The 17,308-nt window shown below is 33.1% G+C and overlaps 1 protein-coding gene across 2 annotated transcripts in view; it reads right to left on the minus strand.

The window, feature by feature from the left end:
* The window catches only part of Su(var)3-3 (lysine-specific histone demethylase Su(var)3-3), a 244,016-nt gene extending 227,405 nt beyond the window's left edge, over positions 1-16,611 (minus strand). Inside the window, exons 1-10 of one of the 2 annotated variants that reach the window (XM_068777695.1) lie at positions 16,526-16,611; positions 16,207-16,439; positions 15,679-15,868; positions 15,069-15,222; positions 14,158-14,286; positions 13,846-13,988; positions 11,578-11,727; positions 10,181-10,239; positions 9,445-9,669; positions 8,416-8,564 (exon numbers count right to left, since the gene is read on the minus strand). In XM_068777695.1, coding sequence (XP_068633796.1) covers positions 8,416-8,564; positions 9,445-9,669; positions 10,181-10,239; positions 11,578-11,727; positions 13,846-13,988; positions 14,158-14,286; positions 15,069-15,222; positions 15,679-15,868; positions 16,207-16,439; positions 16,526-16,549 — 1,456 coding nt within the window. In that variant the 5' untranslated portion in view covers positions 16,550-16,611. Of the gene's footprint in view, positions 1-8,415; positions 8,565-9,444; positions 9,670-10,180; positions 10,240-11,577; positions 11,728-13,845; positions 13,989-14,157; positions 14,287-15,068; positions 15,223-15,678; positions 15,869-15,947; positions 15,972-16,206; positions 16,440-16,525 lie in introns of those variants that run through there. The other variant, XM_068777697.1, reaches the window with a different exon arrangement.
* Positions 16,612-17,308: the final 697 nt, after the last annotated feature.

Here is a 17,308-nt window from a genome sequence, read left to right on the forward strand (position 1 = left end):
AGTTTTAATGGGAGTGCGGGATGTCCACTTTTAATATCAAGTCTTTGTTAATTGTTATTAATTAGCTACTTACGACAAAAATGTCTATTGTCTATTGTATCATGTGAAGTTTTTTTAGCCTTGCGGCTTTTACAGCTTCATCGGAAACGAGTTCACGGAACGGAGGGGTCCGAGATCTATATACGACAAAAACAAGTGGTGCTCCTATATACAAGCGACCAGACGTCAAACGAAAGCGCGATGCAATCTACTACTAGCGCCTTTAATCGGCGCCGTTCAAAGTAATAGCGTTCAGACATATACATATGTTTATACATACATACATATATATATATACACATATATATGTATATATATATTTAATGAAACAATACATATATCCCGTAAACGCGAAGTCTTTTGCATTAATAAAGTTATGTTATCTATAGATGGTCTCTTTAATTGGTTTACCACAGTACTCTATTAACGAAATAAGAAGGGATATCAGAGTATTAGCATAACAGTGAATTCAATTAGGGTTCACAAAGAGGATTACAACTTTAACAATGAACGCAAAGTTAAAGCGGAGGCCCAGTAAACTAACGTCGAACAATCAGAACTTTAGTCAACGAACCTTATTTCATTTGACAAAAATAATGTCGGTATTAAAAGTTAACTTCATAAATAGTGTTAATTTGAAACCATCAATATGTAAACATTGACTAATTCAAAGAGTGATTTTGTAAAAAAAAATGTATTAGACACTTAAAAAAACATAAACCAGAAAAGGCATTGTGCTTGCTACGTTTGTGCCACCCAGTCTTCTCTTTGGTTTTAAAACATGAACTTTTACCGACAAAATTAAACGTAAATAAAAACTACACAAATATCAATGTAAAGAACGTCAAAAAGGAGGAATTCAAAAATCAGACCCAATGTAAAGATGTATTACAAAGTTCACGACGCCGCTCACACAGTCTTAGATGAGATGGCGAATGGCTAAACACTCTCGATGAGATGGAAAGGTCTATTTGGGGAAAAAAGGCTGGCCGGCCATATGAAAGGTGGCCAAATGAAATTTCGAAAAGTGAAATTTAAGGGCACTGGGTGAACAAACCGAAAGCTATAAATACATGGAATAAGCTGGAGGAGGCTTACCTCTAAAGAACGAAATCAAAGAAAAAACTCTTAATACTAAAAATTAACATTATGGAAAGATTGAACATTACTAACATTATTTGAACATGATTTTTAAGATTAGGAAATAAATGGTTTCATTATCAGTATTATATTTAATATTACATTAATAGCAGGATAATTGTGAGGAGTAACATTAAAACATTTTAAACAATCTCGGATGCTTCCCACAAAACGAGAAAGGAAACTAAAATAGTCACAAAGTGAATTTATGTGGGTCCTACAAACTACGGGCTATGGTCACTGACACTTATTCTACACCATTGCAAAGTCGTAACCGTGATGTATAGAGGCAATAAAGCAAGTCAGATTACGTCAAGTAATTCACTATAGTTGGCTCGTTCCAACACTTCGGTATTTACTCGGCTTTGCAAACGGGGATAGAGGACTAATACTTGTCCTGTGAGCTAACACAATACTGTAAATACTTTAGGTATATCATGGCTGAAGATAAATTTATAATGTGAACTCAATTGGTAATATTATTAATACAGATAAATAGAAAGCTATGCATTTCATCAGAAATGTAAATTACCGTTTTCTTAACTACAAATGTAAATACGTAAATATTTAAGTCAAGGATTAAAACTGTAACCGTACCTATCTTGGCTTACTTATAAATTAACTCAAACGTGAACCAGGTCGTTTAACAAGATAAGTATTGTGTAAGCGATTGAACAGCTTTGGCCTTTTGCCACCGTAGTTTGTACATAGCGTGCTCTTTGAGATTTACCAAAATGCAAATTGCGCTACATCTAACACCGCACGCATTAGAGTCATATAGACTCTGACGTCAACGGCTTATGGTGAAAGCTGCGAAGCGAACAATGCAGGTCGCTTGCGCAACCAAAGTGATCTCAGAACAATAGGGGTTTAATAGAGCCATTCGTTGACTCGTTGCTTATTCATCCACGCCCCTGACGCCTCCGCAGATGATACAGTCGCAATTGATATCCTAGTCGTTCTAATAACTGTCGGACTGCTTACCAGTATGAATTAAACCATTACTAAGAATACATAAATTTCAATTCTTACATAAAGTTAAAGCAACGATGTAGGAGGCCCATTGAGAGATATTTGAAAAATAACATCCGCAACGCGAGACTAAAATTTCTCTTGAGACTTCATTCTATCATGTGCCGATCGATTACGAACGTTATAAAGGTTAAGCGTCTCAGTGCACGGAACATCCCAAAGCCTTATTTTGAAGTTAAAACTTTCAGATTTCCTCAAATACTTGCTGGGACCTGTTTAGCTATATAACATTTATTAAAACTATGCCCGGCGTACTACGTTATCAAAAACAAGTCGCCTACGCGGTCGTCCATAAAACTACCATACCCTACAGTACACTACCTCAAAGAATTGTTTTTAAACACATTCGTTGTTGATTAATGGCTACATTACGTGTAAATCGCGATTAATATATTTCTTCACTAAATTTAGTTACTATGACCCAAAAAGGATTATAAATTCGTACATTATCCATCTTCAATATATTTACACTTGCCATAAGTATTGTTGGAAAGAAAAACAACTTTCCATTATTGTACGTAACATTTATTACTATTACACTGTGTTAGTTTATACTGCATACATTAATATAATTGAATTTGAACATAGTGTTAAGAGGCTTTCCTACTTCTGTGTTTAAAACCTTTATCACAAAAATAAGGCTCAGACACTCCTTCTTCATAGCCTGCATCCCACCTAACTATTACTGAAGTCGAATAATACTCACTGTTGAATAATCGAGAAGTTTCTTCTAAACTTTGTACATAAATACGGTCATTTTATTATTTGAAATATTGCTCAATAGTAAATAATTCCTTAGGCGAAAATATCATTTTTCTTTTTCGCTTAAGTAATTGTTTTAATATCACCACCCTACTGCTTTTAAATTAACTTTAATCACCCATTTAACTAGATATCATGCAGTACAAAAGTATTTCATAACGCTAGAAGAAAATTCTTTAACTTCTTATATTTTAATGGTATAAATCAATTTCGACAACACGTAATTTTACTAATCTTTGAAACGTCATTTTATTTACAGTAGGTAAGGTGGTGGTTAGGGGCAGAGTAATCTCGTCTCATCCATTTATACAAAAATAATGACGAAGCGGCGCACAGGAGAAATTATCAAATGATTAAACTAACCTCACACATGTTATAATTGTGGGAAGTTACTCTTGTTACGAAAGACTCAAAATCACGTCTAGCCAGATAGGATTCTCTAGCGGTGTCTGTACAATAAATCTTATGCATACTTTAAAATTTTCATTACATAACAAAACCTACGGAAAAGTTCTCCGCATAATCTTCATAGAACTCAGCAAAGACATAAACGGGGTGGTGCTAAGAAAACATACATGTGAGATTAAGATTACAACAGATTCCGAAAGAGTGCGTAAAGTTCCGAGTTTACAATGAAGAAAATATTTATTCTTTTGAAAAAGCTTTGCTAAGCACTTTCGACAAAAATGGAAACCATTTATATCACGTAAATTTTAATATGTATTTATACATAGTTATCACGTTAAGTAAAGTAACACCACGGTAAAAGCCTAGTCAGTTCTGCAGCCTTCAAGTTCAAGGTTGGAGTTTGACAGGGCTGCTGGACGAATCTTTTCTTCTTCGATTTATTGATAAACTATGTCACTAAAGTCTATAGAAGCCAACACTTTTGTATACTGATAACAAGCAATTCTTACTAAATGATGCAAGGCAATGATGGAGCGCAAGAGTTTAGAGAGTTAGCAAACTAAAACATTAAATAAACGGATTGTATACTATTAAAAGCACATCATACTAGCATCATAAGAGCAACAACTGTCCATAAGCGGCAATTCTTTAAGAAAAGTCGACAAGTTTAAATGCTTTTTTCCGTAAATTCATCAAACGGAGTGTAGACTATTGACGCCTTTATTAAAATCCGAATGACAATGGGATGGTTGACAAGAATCAATAGGACGATGGATGGCATAATTAAGGTCGCGCGAAATCGCTGGGTGCGGGTTCCGCAGAAAAGAAAAAATCGCCTACGCCAGTATGGTATGCATATAGTCGAGGGTGTTATGGAAATAGCTTGCATGGTTTCTGAAAATAACTGAACCAAGAGTGTGCCACACTCGCTGATAACCTAGATGGGCTCTCTTAGAAAAAATGTGACGACATGAAAACTTTAACCAGAAATTTTGCTTCCATATTCGTGGTGGAAACGTCTATATATGTCTTCGCCTGGAATATGGAATTCTATGATTAGAAAGGTTGATAAAGAGAAATTGGGCGTGAAATCGGATGAAAGTAATGTTATGGTTAATCTACTAAATTTCACATTATCTGTCATCCTTATTAATAAAAAAATAGATCAAAGGAAATGAATAATAAATTTACAAGTGCCGATATATATTTAGAACCGATATTTAGAACCGAGTACATCTCGTTGAAAATATGTTTCACGAATAGGTAGCAGTATAAAGGACAAAATTAAATTGTTTAACAAATACTTTTATGACTTGCCCATTTCAGGAAACGTGTTTTTTTTTTTCAATAAAATTTTGATATTGTTTCTTATAGTGATTAACATCTAATTCTTATTATTAATACACGGATTTAAATGAAATGATCGAAAAACAACGATCCGTCATAAATTACATAACATACTTAATTTAAGTGGAAGCAAAACGTTGTTGAATCGTAATGTTACATGTTATTATCAATGTTAATATAAATGCACAGCTTGCTTATAAAAATAAAAAAGTTCCTTGTAATTAATAATATAAACTGTAAAATATATGTAATTATTTCAAGATAAGTCGCGAATGTGGGAATGAGAAAAGACGGTTAACAATCGTTCAATTTGCAGAAGTGGCGGCGGTAGACCCATAATGGTCATGCACGCGACAATTCCGAGTCGACATTCTCATGAGTCGGATAACGCACAACAATCAAGATGTCATTTTTCAACTACCCACGCCGCGAACATCGGAGCAAGCGAACAACGAGAATTATGGCCGACAACGGACGCACCGTGCGACGTACAAAGGAGGCGTCTCGGGGATGTCGCGATGCATATCACCCATGTTGAATAACAACCGCAACAGTTCCATTTCTTTCCTTTTTAAGTCTTCTGCATAATCGGCAACCAATAAATTTGTTGGACTACGACTTTGGATTACCAAAAATTATTCTTTCGTGTTTAAGTGCCTTATTAAAGCTAACGAGGCAAACAAAACTCTAAATTGTACAGGGAACGTGTAAAGTGGTTAAATACAAACTTCGAGTTTGCTGAAACGGTCATTATGACAATTCACAGAAGTCAGAGGATAATTTATCGCCAGCAAAAGATGGAAACATACTCCGAGTAATAATAGTAATTATTGGCACGAAACGTAGCTCGACTGAGGGCTCTAGCTTCCAGTTTTAAAAATTATAACCGTTATTGGAATTCCACATTTATACCGGACGTTTGTTCTCTCAGAGTATGTAGTTTTAAACCATGACCTTATGTATTCAGTCATCGAGATATTTACCGGCACGAGTTTTTCCAAATTTATCTATATTTTTAGTAATGACAGTATGATGATAAGCTTTTAAGATCAGAATATAAATAAAGTAAATGAAAAATCAAAAATTATGAATTTTCGTGATACATTGATAAAAATATAAATTACAATGGTAAGTTCAAAACCCTTTAAGCATATTTTTGTTGAAAAAAGTACTTTTATTTAATACACATTTATTACCCGCTGCGCCGTCCCTCTTAGCAAAGTTATGATTGCATCCTCAGCCCTCTTGCCTGTAGAATTACGTAAAATCTGTTCGTTCTTAGCTGACCTCTACGTGGCGAAAAAAATATCCCTACCAAATATAAATGTTCTAATCCAGAATTCCAGAGATATCGTAACTTACATTTATTTTTTCATTTGTTTATCGTTCTATTCATGTTCGGTACTTTTATGATCGGTATTTGATATATGTGAGGAACATTTAATTTATTGCCGAATAGAGTTAAGATTTATATGATATTTTAATATAAACACACAAATTGTACACGGACAAAACGTACGGCTTTTCCCTAAGTAGAAGGAAATAAGCGTACCAATGTCCTTAAAAAGCACAACGAATGCTATCCGGTAGCATCTTTTGTGCGGCGCGGCATACAATGGGGCAACGGTCGTGTAAGTTTACGCGGAAATATTCTGCAACTAATAACAGCAAGAGCTACTCGAAGCTACAGAAGTTGCATTGAGGTGATTAGCGATTTTGAATTAACGACTTGTTTTGATATCAACACTTGCCACCGCATCGATCAACCGGTATCGTCATCGAAGTGATTAGTCAATGATTTATGTGCGTAATTTCATGTTGGCCTATTTGCTAGCACATGCAATGTTATAAAGCGAACATAATCAACTGACTGCAAATGGAGTACTTTGCATAACCGCGGTATATTAACAGAGCAAACATGTTACAGTGATGACTTTCTTGCTCGATTTCGACCTATGACACTCGAATTCGTTAGTTAATCAGAAAAGATTAAATAGTAATCTATTCGGCATTAAAATTGTGATGTAATCTATAGTACATAGAAAACAAAAATGTTATTATTTAACTCGCAACATTGACTATTTATTTAAGACTGGACATCAGAAATAAAACATTTTACTTAAAACTCAAATTTAGATTTTGATTAGATATTTTGTTAACTTTGAAAAAAACTTTTATTATTATGTTATGATGTATCATTATGTAATCCATAGTACCAAAACTTAAATAATGGGACGTCCACCTGCTGGACAATCGGCTTTCCATTTCCATGGAGACCGGTTGAAAGCGATCAGCATCAAGTCTTCTAATGACCTTAAGAAGGTAGTCCCTCCATCTTGTATTGTATTGTTTCTGAAGATGTTAATGCTGTTAGCCCCAAGGCTTTTACAGCTTCATCGGTACCGAGTTCACGGAGCGGAAGGGTCCGTGAACTAAATCTCCATCTTTTGGGTGGACGTCTGACGCTGCGCTTGCTAGTCGCTTGCCGGCTGTGGCTCTCACTCTAAAAACTTAAGGTCCAAAAGGCCACCTATCTTGCGCACTATGTGGCTCGCTCCCTGCCAATTGTCTGTCCACCTGACAAGTTGTCCACCCGAGCCTATGTCGATTATTTTCTTTTATGTACCGGATCACTACACAATATAAATGTAAAGAGATTGAACTTTGAAATATTGTGACCATAGTAAGTTTATATTAATATACTTTAACCTAAATTAAAATGTAAAAATTTGACTTGAATTTCTACTGGTAATGGAAGTAGACATCATTGATGGAGTGGCTCTAATAATTACATAATCCTAAACTATTGTTTCCTGCTCATCAACGAACGTTAGGAGGTGACGCTAGAACTTATGTTAAATCTACACAACTTCAACTTTTGTTTTATCGAGACAAACTGTTTCTAGAAGGTGCTAGCAGGACTGAAATGCTTCAGTCTATGAAAGTACAATGCAACTTTCAAGGAAATATAAACTAGTTATATTTTACCAAGGTGATGGTCACTAATGACACATCAGTTTGACATTTGGTCATAGTCAAGAATTTTACAACACTATAAATTAGCATTCATAAATAGACTAAGATAATGTACAAACAAATATAGCATCATTTTTAATTTGCAAAACTGTAATAAAACTTGCCTAATTTGTAATAACATCTCATTACCGTTATATTTTGTGAGGTCTTGATCCTGACGTTTGTCAAAATTTCCCCTCATTGCACACATCTTCTTTAATTCAATACGATACAGTTTCAACAAAATATTAAAACAATGTCTTCCACATAGTCTTGATTCCTATAAATACTTACCGATTCTTTGTCTTCAAGAAAGTTTTAAAACACTCGAATTTCCACCAATAACACATTTATCACGATTTTCATTTTGCACATTTTCACAAATATAATTTTGAAGCTTGAACTATTTTCATATATTTTAGGTTTTCTCCTCAATAAGAGTCTCACCGACTACAGAAGAATTATTCGACGTTTCAGAAAAACACAAACCTAATTGAATATAATCTAAACTGAAAATATGTAAAATATATGAAGCAGTTTATAAAGTACTATCATTCTTATTTGATTCTTAACTTTGAAGCATACGCGTTTCTGTTTAGTTTAGATTAGGATCACGCAAAGTTTGCGTGAAAATACTTAAACACCAAAGAGCTAATAAAAAAGGCACAATACCTGTTAAATGATTGCCGGTGAATTCAAAGTCGTCGTCCTGGTCCCAATGCTTCAGCGACAAGTTTCCAAGTGGTGTTGCATTCGCGAACTCCAAATTTGCAAAATGCCAGTCCAAAATCTGTCTATCGCGCACTGATAAATACACAGAGCTGCGGACAAAGCGCAACGATGACCTAGTGCTTTATGTGCATAGAAGATTATTACGTAACTAGGTCTGAGTTCACTGAAATCTATTCATCATCATCGAGTCAGCCGATAAACGCCTACTGTAAGATATATATCTACCTCAAAGATCGCCACAATGGCCGATCCTGCGCTGCTCACATCAAGCAACTTCTTGTGACCTTAACTATGTCGAGTCTAAATCTATTAAGAGAACATATTTATAATTTTCAATAATTAATCCACATCTATATACATATATAATATGCGTCAAACTTTCAATTTCGAAGGTTATTTACTACAGGAATAAGCGTGATTTGAACCACACCAGCCTAACGGGCAACCTAACAAATTTCATTACAAACTTTTTTGTTATAAAAAGTGGGATTATTATATTTTGTTCTGTCACTTCTCAATTTAGCTACAACTGCGGTGTGAGTACACTTAGTTGTAGAAGACAGGGTCAGCAATCATCATAAATTAAGCCTCGCGTTCCCTTTCGAAATGTACTCACTGATTGAATGGATCAACACGGGCCTTTTACGTACTTAGGGACAATCATACAAGTTCGTTTTTGCGAAGTGCTGTAGATACTCCACCCCCTTTCCCTCCGCGTCTCGTCGTAACTAAAGCGCGGCAAAGCGGTTACGGTAGCACTATAATATATCTATTCCCCGGAAACTAATAATCAAGCATCTCCCAGGCAATGTTTCACTCTCCCATTTTTAAATACTTTAGCAACTTTATGGGAAATTAAAATAACGACATGGAAAGTGTTAGTGAGTAAATGGCCCAAAACGATACGATAGATGGAGGCAAAAGCCAACGGAATCACCTTTATATACGTGAGAACTCATAACGACATACCTCGGCGGATTAGATTCAAGTTGCGTCAGTTTATCCTCGATAGTGTTATTTTGAGACACAAGCGATTCGTACTCGTTGCACAGCAAATTCATTTCCCTGTTCAAGCGACGGAAATTGAACTCGTGCAAAATGCCCGCCTCACCCGAAGTACCCTTATCTCTCTCCACTAGTAAATTATCTTTTTCAGTTTTCATTGATTTCAGTAGTTGTTGCACATCAGTCATTCTGTAAAAGAAATTTTAAATTAAATATGTATTTATGTAATCACGAAGTCTTCACATTTCTATGAGTTTAAATACTCAGATTTCTAATCATTAATTAAATAAATTAATAAAGAATCGATCAAATTATACTAATAACAATTGATATAATATAATGTTTTGTTCGATTTTTTCTCTAACTAATTCGTAATAAACAGGATCAGATGTAATAAAATTTCGCAATACCTTAATGGACTACATTTATAAAAGTAAATTTAGGAAAAAGGCATACTATTAAATAAACTAAAATTTGAATGACAAGAATCCTCGGCAATGATGGTGTTTGATATGGTGTTTAGACTATATCTGAAAGACATTTATAATTCAGTATTGTTACTGACATGTGGTTCGACATAGTTAAAGTCGCGGGCAGCGCAAGTCCAATCATAGAGGCATCGATGTTTGGAGATGGTCCTGCTTGCAGTGGACGTCTATCGGCCTGACATGATGGTGATGATTATGATGATGAAACTTACTTGTTTATGTTGGCTTTCAACTTTTCTTGTAGAGTGATAACTGCCTTTAAATGTTGTATCTGCAACATCAATACATTGTTACAAATACTACAAAATTCAAATTCAAATTAAAAATATCTTTATTCAAGTAGGCATTTATTGTACATCAACTTTTTAACTGTCGTTATTTTAACATTATTTTTACATATATTGCTAGCTACAACTAGCTACAATCGCCTCAGAACGCTAAACTGCTCAGGAGAGCCGGCCACATTTGCCGTTTTTAAATGAAACTCATTAATTTTTATTTTTGATTATTATAATATTAACCATGTAAATGGGTAAACAAACCAAATTTCCAAACATTTCAACCAAAAACTCTTGAATGCTATAATAAGATTAATTTTATAAAATGTTTTTAAGTTAAGAAAAGAAAGAGCTAAGATATCTTATTGAATTATTCATACGCATTTGATGTTACTGTTTATCTTTAATACATCATAAATTTCAATTAATCACATCTTTTGTCGCGCCTTTAGAAGATAAGTAACTATATATAACAATATTGAATAAGACAAGCTTCATTCATCTTGCTGGCTTGTATCATTGATAATAAAATTAACATTTTAAACCTAATAATCAGAGAACGAATGAATGGGCGTTCGGGAAGCACCGAGATATCTTGTTAAAAATACTGGGGTATTATATATATATATATATATATATATATATATATATATATATATATATATGTATGTATGTATATATCGAACTTTTAAAAATACCCCAATGCCTGAAGACGAAGGTCTTTAACCAGTGAGTTGCCGTAATTAGTTACGGACCCGAGACGTGGTCGCTAATGATGGGACTTATGAGAAGGCTCAAACTCAAAAAGAGCAATGGAAAACAGTTTCACTGCGAGATCGAATCAGAAATGAGGAAGTCCACAAAAGAACCAAGGTTACCGACGTAGCTCTAAGAATTGCCATCTGAAGTGGTAGTGGGCGGGGCACATCACTCGTGCAACTGATGGCCTTTGGGAACGAAAAGCGGCCACTAGTCAGTAACGGGCTACAAAAATGAATCATATGAAAGAAAGTTTCAGTGGCAATTGGCTGTTCACATAGCGCGCAGAACAGATGACCCTTGAAGTCTTAAGAATGTGGGGATACCATGGGGGAGGACCATCTACAACGTGGACAGACGACCTCGATAAGTTCGTCGGTAGATGCGGACCACATACGACCGCTCCTATCGGAGATACCGCACCGTCCTGCGGTGGGCATCCTATGGCTATAATGAGGAATCTCCCATAGTTAAAAAATATCCTGTATTCTCTATGAAACCATATATTCAATTGCAAAAAGAGTACACTTTAAAATAACATTTTTAAAATTATGTAAATAATCATAAGTAACCTGTTTGTGTTTAACATTCTTCTGTTGCAATTTTATAACCCACTCAAGTGCTTGACCGAGAGAGACGGGAGTGTCGTTGTAATAATTGAAGTCAACTTGATGTGACAGATACGATGTTGCATCTAATAAACGATTAAACTCTCGCTCCACCTTAAAACAGAATAAAAATATTAAAAATCCATACATACATAAAAATGATTTATGTTTAAAATAATCAAGACATATTGTGTTATTAACTCTAATTTTCATGAAATAAAAAAAGTATTTAGTTTAAAGTAGTTAATATTTCGTTAATAATATTGATTCTTTTATTTATTTATAAATTATTTTCTAATACATAAAAAATTAACTGTGGTTGTCTTTTATTTCACCTTTTCTTATTTTACAACCTAATTTATCTTAAGTCACTCACTCAAGCTAGTAACTGCTATGCTTATAGATATCTATTTGATAAAACACATTTTAAGCTCTTTGGGCACTTTTTCATGAAATGTTATAAACACTTACAAGTTAATATTTAAATAGTTAAATCTTGTTTAAGTAACATGTCAAAGGACAGTTCTAATACTTCAAATACAAATAGATTTCACCTAATATTTATCAGACATGTCTCAATGTATTCTTTACTTTGAATACTCGTAAACAAACTCTCTCACTGAAGCCGCAACAATATTAGGTTTTATTTCTTCCTCTGTCATATACTTAGACTTGCCACAATTACTGTTACAAAGAAATGCATTTTTTTATTATAGGTAACATTCATTACTACACCATACTATACAGTGTTTTAGTTTGATACATTACCACTGTCACCATTGTCCAATGCAGACCTTTAAAAGGTGAGGCCAGTAATCAACAGCAACACACACTGTTTCTTTGGGAAAGTTACTCACTGCCAATCTTATAGATTATTCTAGAAACTCCAAAAGTATTATGGCATTTAGAGAAAACCTTACTCTAAAATCAACCTTAAATTATAATCCAGTGAATTAAGATTAGTATTAAATGTCGGCCAGTCTTCAGCTCTGACGAAGTCTTTATGTACCAGCGACTAGTTGTATTGTGTTCTATTTTTATATTTTTCACACCTTAAACTTTCTTTCATGTCTCCTATCTTCATTCGAAGGCTGTCTGGCAGAGATCGCCTCGAGCGATAAGACTTCCTCTTATTTATTATATTGTTTTGCTACATTTACTTTCCGAATTATTATGGAGCCTTGGTATACAATACAATGTAAATAAATAAATGAATAAAAATGGTTTTGTTAAAAGACCTTCTCAAGAATAGTATCTTAATGAACTTAAAAATATGGCACAGTCACAGTCCTTCACAGTTAACATTCCACTGAACCATTACTGGAGTTTGATAATGCCCATGTTGTAGTCTCTTGACTAATTGGGAAGCTTGTTTAGAGTTTTTAGCATAAATACAGATATCTTGTTTGTTAACATATTTGTCAATTATAAAAATTTCCACATCCGTAAACAAAATTCTTCTGAGACTTCCCTTTGCATACCGCTCAAGTGGTTTCGATATTACCAACCTATTCTTTTTTAAATTATAAGTTAAGAAATAACCAGTGCATCTCTAATAGACAGCAACTCCGACACCATCATTTAAAATAAGAGCTGTAGTTCTTGGAGATCTTCATCTACTGAGATAAAATCTTATACTTTGGATGAGATCTTTTCAATTTCTTTCTTTTACTGCTTTGATCGCCTTTTTCGAATGAACACTACATGGACGGCCAGACATCTTTTTGTCACAATAAGAGCAAGTTTCATTGTCTCTACAGCCCAGTACACATACTAAAAATTGTATTTGGCACTATACCTATTTTATGTAACACCATCATTTTGATTCGATTTTCTTTATCACCCCACTCCATTAAAAAATCACAAAATATTTTATTATAACAAAAGGCAATGAACAATCTTGCAAAAATTACACATTACAAATTCAAAAATAATATTTTGTTTATTTTTAATTATAACAGTATTTATGGCGAGACTAAATATATAGAGAACAGGTGTATGGGTCCATATTTACCTTCAGCTAGTTTTTGCCCAAGAAATTATAGGGACAACAAAAGGAACAATTCTCGGAGCCTATCTGCATGGATGAATGGACTGTCCATTCCATAATTTAATGTTACAATAGTTATTTTCATAACAAATCAAGACTAGATAAATATACATTCAGATATCTCAACAAATAACACAAGCCACATAATAAAGGTGTAAATTTATATTTATATATTTACATACCATTTCATCTTTATGCTTCGGTACTTGATTGCCAGTTGCTTCATATAATGGACACTTTTGTTTTATTTTATGGAGCTCCATATTCATTTGAACAGATAATGTTGTCACTGGATTTCCACCTAATCCCGTAACCACCATAGCTCCTGCAAAACATTTGAGGAATATTTATCTATAAATCATTTTTATAGAGCTTCCTTTATGAAGCTTATAAATTTAAAATAAATGTATTTTATTAAAAATAAAATTAATTTAAAAGTTACATATGAGAGAAAAATAACGATAATCTTAACAAGGAATACTTCGAAAAATTACCTAGATCAGCAACATATGGTCCTTTTCTGTAAGTAACAACTCTGCCTCCAACTCTATCTCTGCCTTCTAGAATAACAACTTCACACCCAAATGATTGTAATTGTCTTGCTGCAGCTAACCCAGATACACCTGCAAGACACAATAAAAAACTATTTAAAAGATTAAATAAATATGTTAAAAATATTGAAGCAAATATATAACAGCGGGTTTGGGAAAAAGTTCATTCACATTTTAAATAATTTTCATTCTAGAGATATATTTTTCCAAAATTGGCAGTTTGTTCGCAGTTGAGATACAAATCAATGGCTCTGCTCATTGGTAAACTTTTCATCACCAGTTATCAATCTCTTCAACAACCAGTTGGTTTCATTATATAATAATAAACAAGCAACAATTAGTATTTAAAATTCTAAGATTTTTTCAGTGGGCATATGTGGTACCGAAATATCTAGATTTTTTTTAACCATTATTTCACAAGTCAAAACTGTTTTATGGTTAATTTTTTTTCTGATATTAGGAAAGATTTGTAAAATATGGTAAAAGAAGTAATAACTTATATTATGTTCCCATTATCCTTATTAATTTTTTTATATACATGAAGTGTAAAATATTAAAATTCATTGTCTTAAGTAAAAGACCCTTGTTCAAAATTAAGAAAGAAAAAATAACAGTCTTAATTGTTATGCATTGCATATTTTATAGGTTAGTGTAAAAGATCTCCAATATATTTTTTCACTAGAATTATGACATTACTAAAAAAGTTGCTACATCTGCCTATGTTTTTTGACCTTGACCTTGTGGGCTATAACTCTTTGTATTGATAGTGAAATAAATGAATATAACAGTAATGATTATAATTTTTTTACTTAAAAAAACCTTTTTTTGTATCTAATGTAATTTTAACTTCTTACCTGCACCAATGATAATAACTTTCGGTCTTTGTTTGCCTTTTGGGGGGCTCGGAATTGGAGTAATGCGCTCATAAATACCATAATTAATAAAACCATGACGTTCCAAAAAAGCATGAGTTCTAGTTATCAAAGCTGGATCTGCATTATATGGGGGCTGTAAAAGTAAATTTTGCAGTTATTTCTAATTAAATAGTAATAATTCTTCATAAAAACACAGTCAACTTACAAATCCACATATTTATCAAATACTAAGGATATTGTTTGACTACTCTAGGAATGAGCATGAGCAGTGGTAGTGTTAGAGGACACAGACTTGTGATTGTAACTCAGGGTTTAATTACCCGATACAATCTTATATTATTTATATTTTGTGTGTTAATTTAATAGAATTGCCACTGCTCACAAACAACCTCATCGCCTCATACCATAATAACACACTGATGTCTTTGTGCGAGACCAATGTGTGGCAGTGAATATCTATGGGCTAGAACAATTGCTTTAGGTATTCTTTTCTATTCTTCTTAAAACATTTGAAATACAAAACCCATGTGTATTCAAGCTATTTATGTTTTAAAAAGCAATGCATGTATCAATATCACTCAGTACTTACTTCCATTTTCTGTATACAAACTTCTTGGGTTAATTGTTTCTTAGGATCCTCAAACCATAATTTTAAAATCCTGTTTCTGATTTGCACAAAAGCATGGCTAGAAGGCCCTTGCAAATCCGAAAAACACTCTGCTTCTAATGATGACATTTTGTCAAATGAAAGTCTGGACTGAAATGCTGCTCCCTCCAGGCTATAAATTAATAATAAAAAAATTAGATTTACATTTTAGAGTTTTACCAACCAAAGCAGAATATTATTGCGTAAACTACCTAAAACTGGAAACAAACTGTGGAACTGTATTTGAACGGCTTTTTGAAACTGAATTACTTGACTTCTGCTACTACTTTCTACTACTTAAATACTACCAACCTAGACTCATAAATTTCTGGTGAAAATAAAAAACCATAAGTACAAATTTCAATTCTAAAGCCACAGAAATATTTTTATGCATTATTATATTTGGCAGCAGAAACAAGAGTAATGGTGATATTCACTTCAAACATATGACTGAAAATATAAGTAACAAACCTATTTAACATTGCTTTATAATTAATTTCTTCTATTTCGTCACTCTTATTTTCTTCAACTACTACCGGCTTCTCTTCTTTTTTCGGCTCTTTTGTATCAGTAGTTCTGTTAGAAGATGACTCCCGTCGAGCTCCAAATAATGTAGGACTTGTTGGGGCCATTTTATTTCTTTCCGATTGATCTGATTCGGAATCTTCTTGTTTTAACTTCTCATCAAGTTCACGATTTTCCACCTATGATCAATAAACATAACCTTGATGTAAACAAAGAACAATTAAATAGAAAACTTTAAGAAAAATTGTGAATATAATTATTATACTTTTGCACGCTTACGCCGACTCATCTTTTATAGCTTTAACGGAAATAATATAGAAAAACTATTTGGACACTTAAATCAAAACAAACATTGAAGTCTACGTTCTAATGTCAAATTTTTAATATGTCAATATTGTTTTTTTACTATTGGCAATAACTTACAATTTGGCTGGTAAAAAGAAAAATTATAATATTAATAAAAAAAAAACTTTTATTGATGTTTTAAAATATTTTAGCAACCACGCCTCAACGGAAGTTATTATTTCTAAAAATAATTTTATTATTTTAATTCCTCATTCATTACTTTTATTATTATTTTCGATACCCTTTGAAGAGAGGAATATTAATATTTCAACATGATTATTATAACTAAATTGTTTCAGTGTTATTTTTATTTATTTCTTTAATATATTTTTATATTTAGCAAGGTATTCGGAAAGTTATACATCAGAATTTGGTTCTTCTATGTGAGCACCCCGAAATTATATAAAAACGCATATGGAGAGATCGTCAAACACAGAAATAGAGATAAACTGAATTTAGACAACATTTAATCGTCGAGCTATTGATCGTTTACTTTTTTAATTTATTTTATTTTGGACTCAATTCTGCTTCGCAAGATATTATAGTCGTGGGGAAGAAGCAGAAAGAAACTCTACAACAACACGTCAAAACAATGTAATCAAGCAATTGACAAGCCTTTTTTTTCAATTTATTTTAGTACGAGTTTTTAATTTCGTGAATCGTTCGTCCAGTGATATTTTTGCGTAAATTTATTAAAAAATCT

The sequence above is a fragment of the Battus philenor genome, unplaced genomic scaffold (assembly GCF_028537555.1).
Source record: "Battus philenor isolate CCGP_79_NKW_IND1 unplaced genomic scaffold, ilBatPhil1.0.hap1 SCAF_14, whole genome shotgun sequence".
NCBI lineage: Eukaryota > Metazoa > Arthropoda > Insecta > Lepidoptera > Papilionidae > Battus > Battus philenor.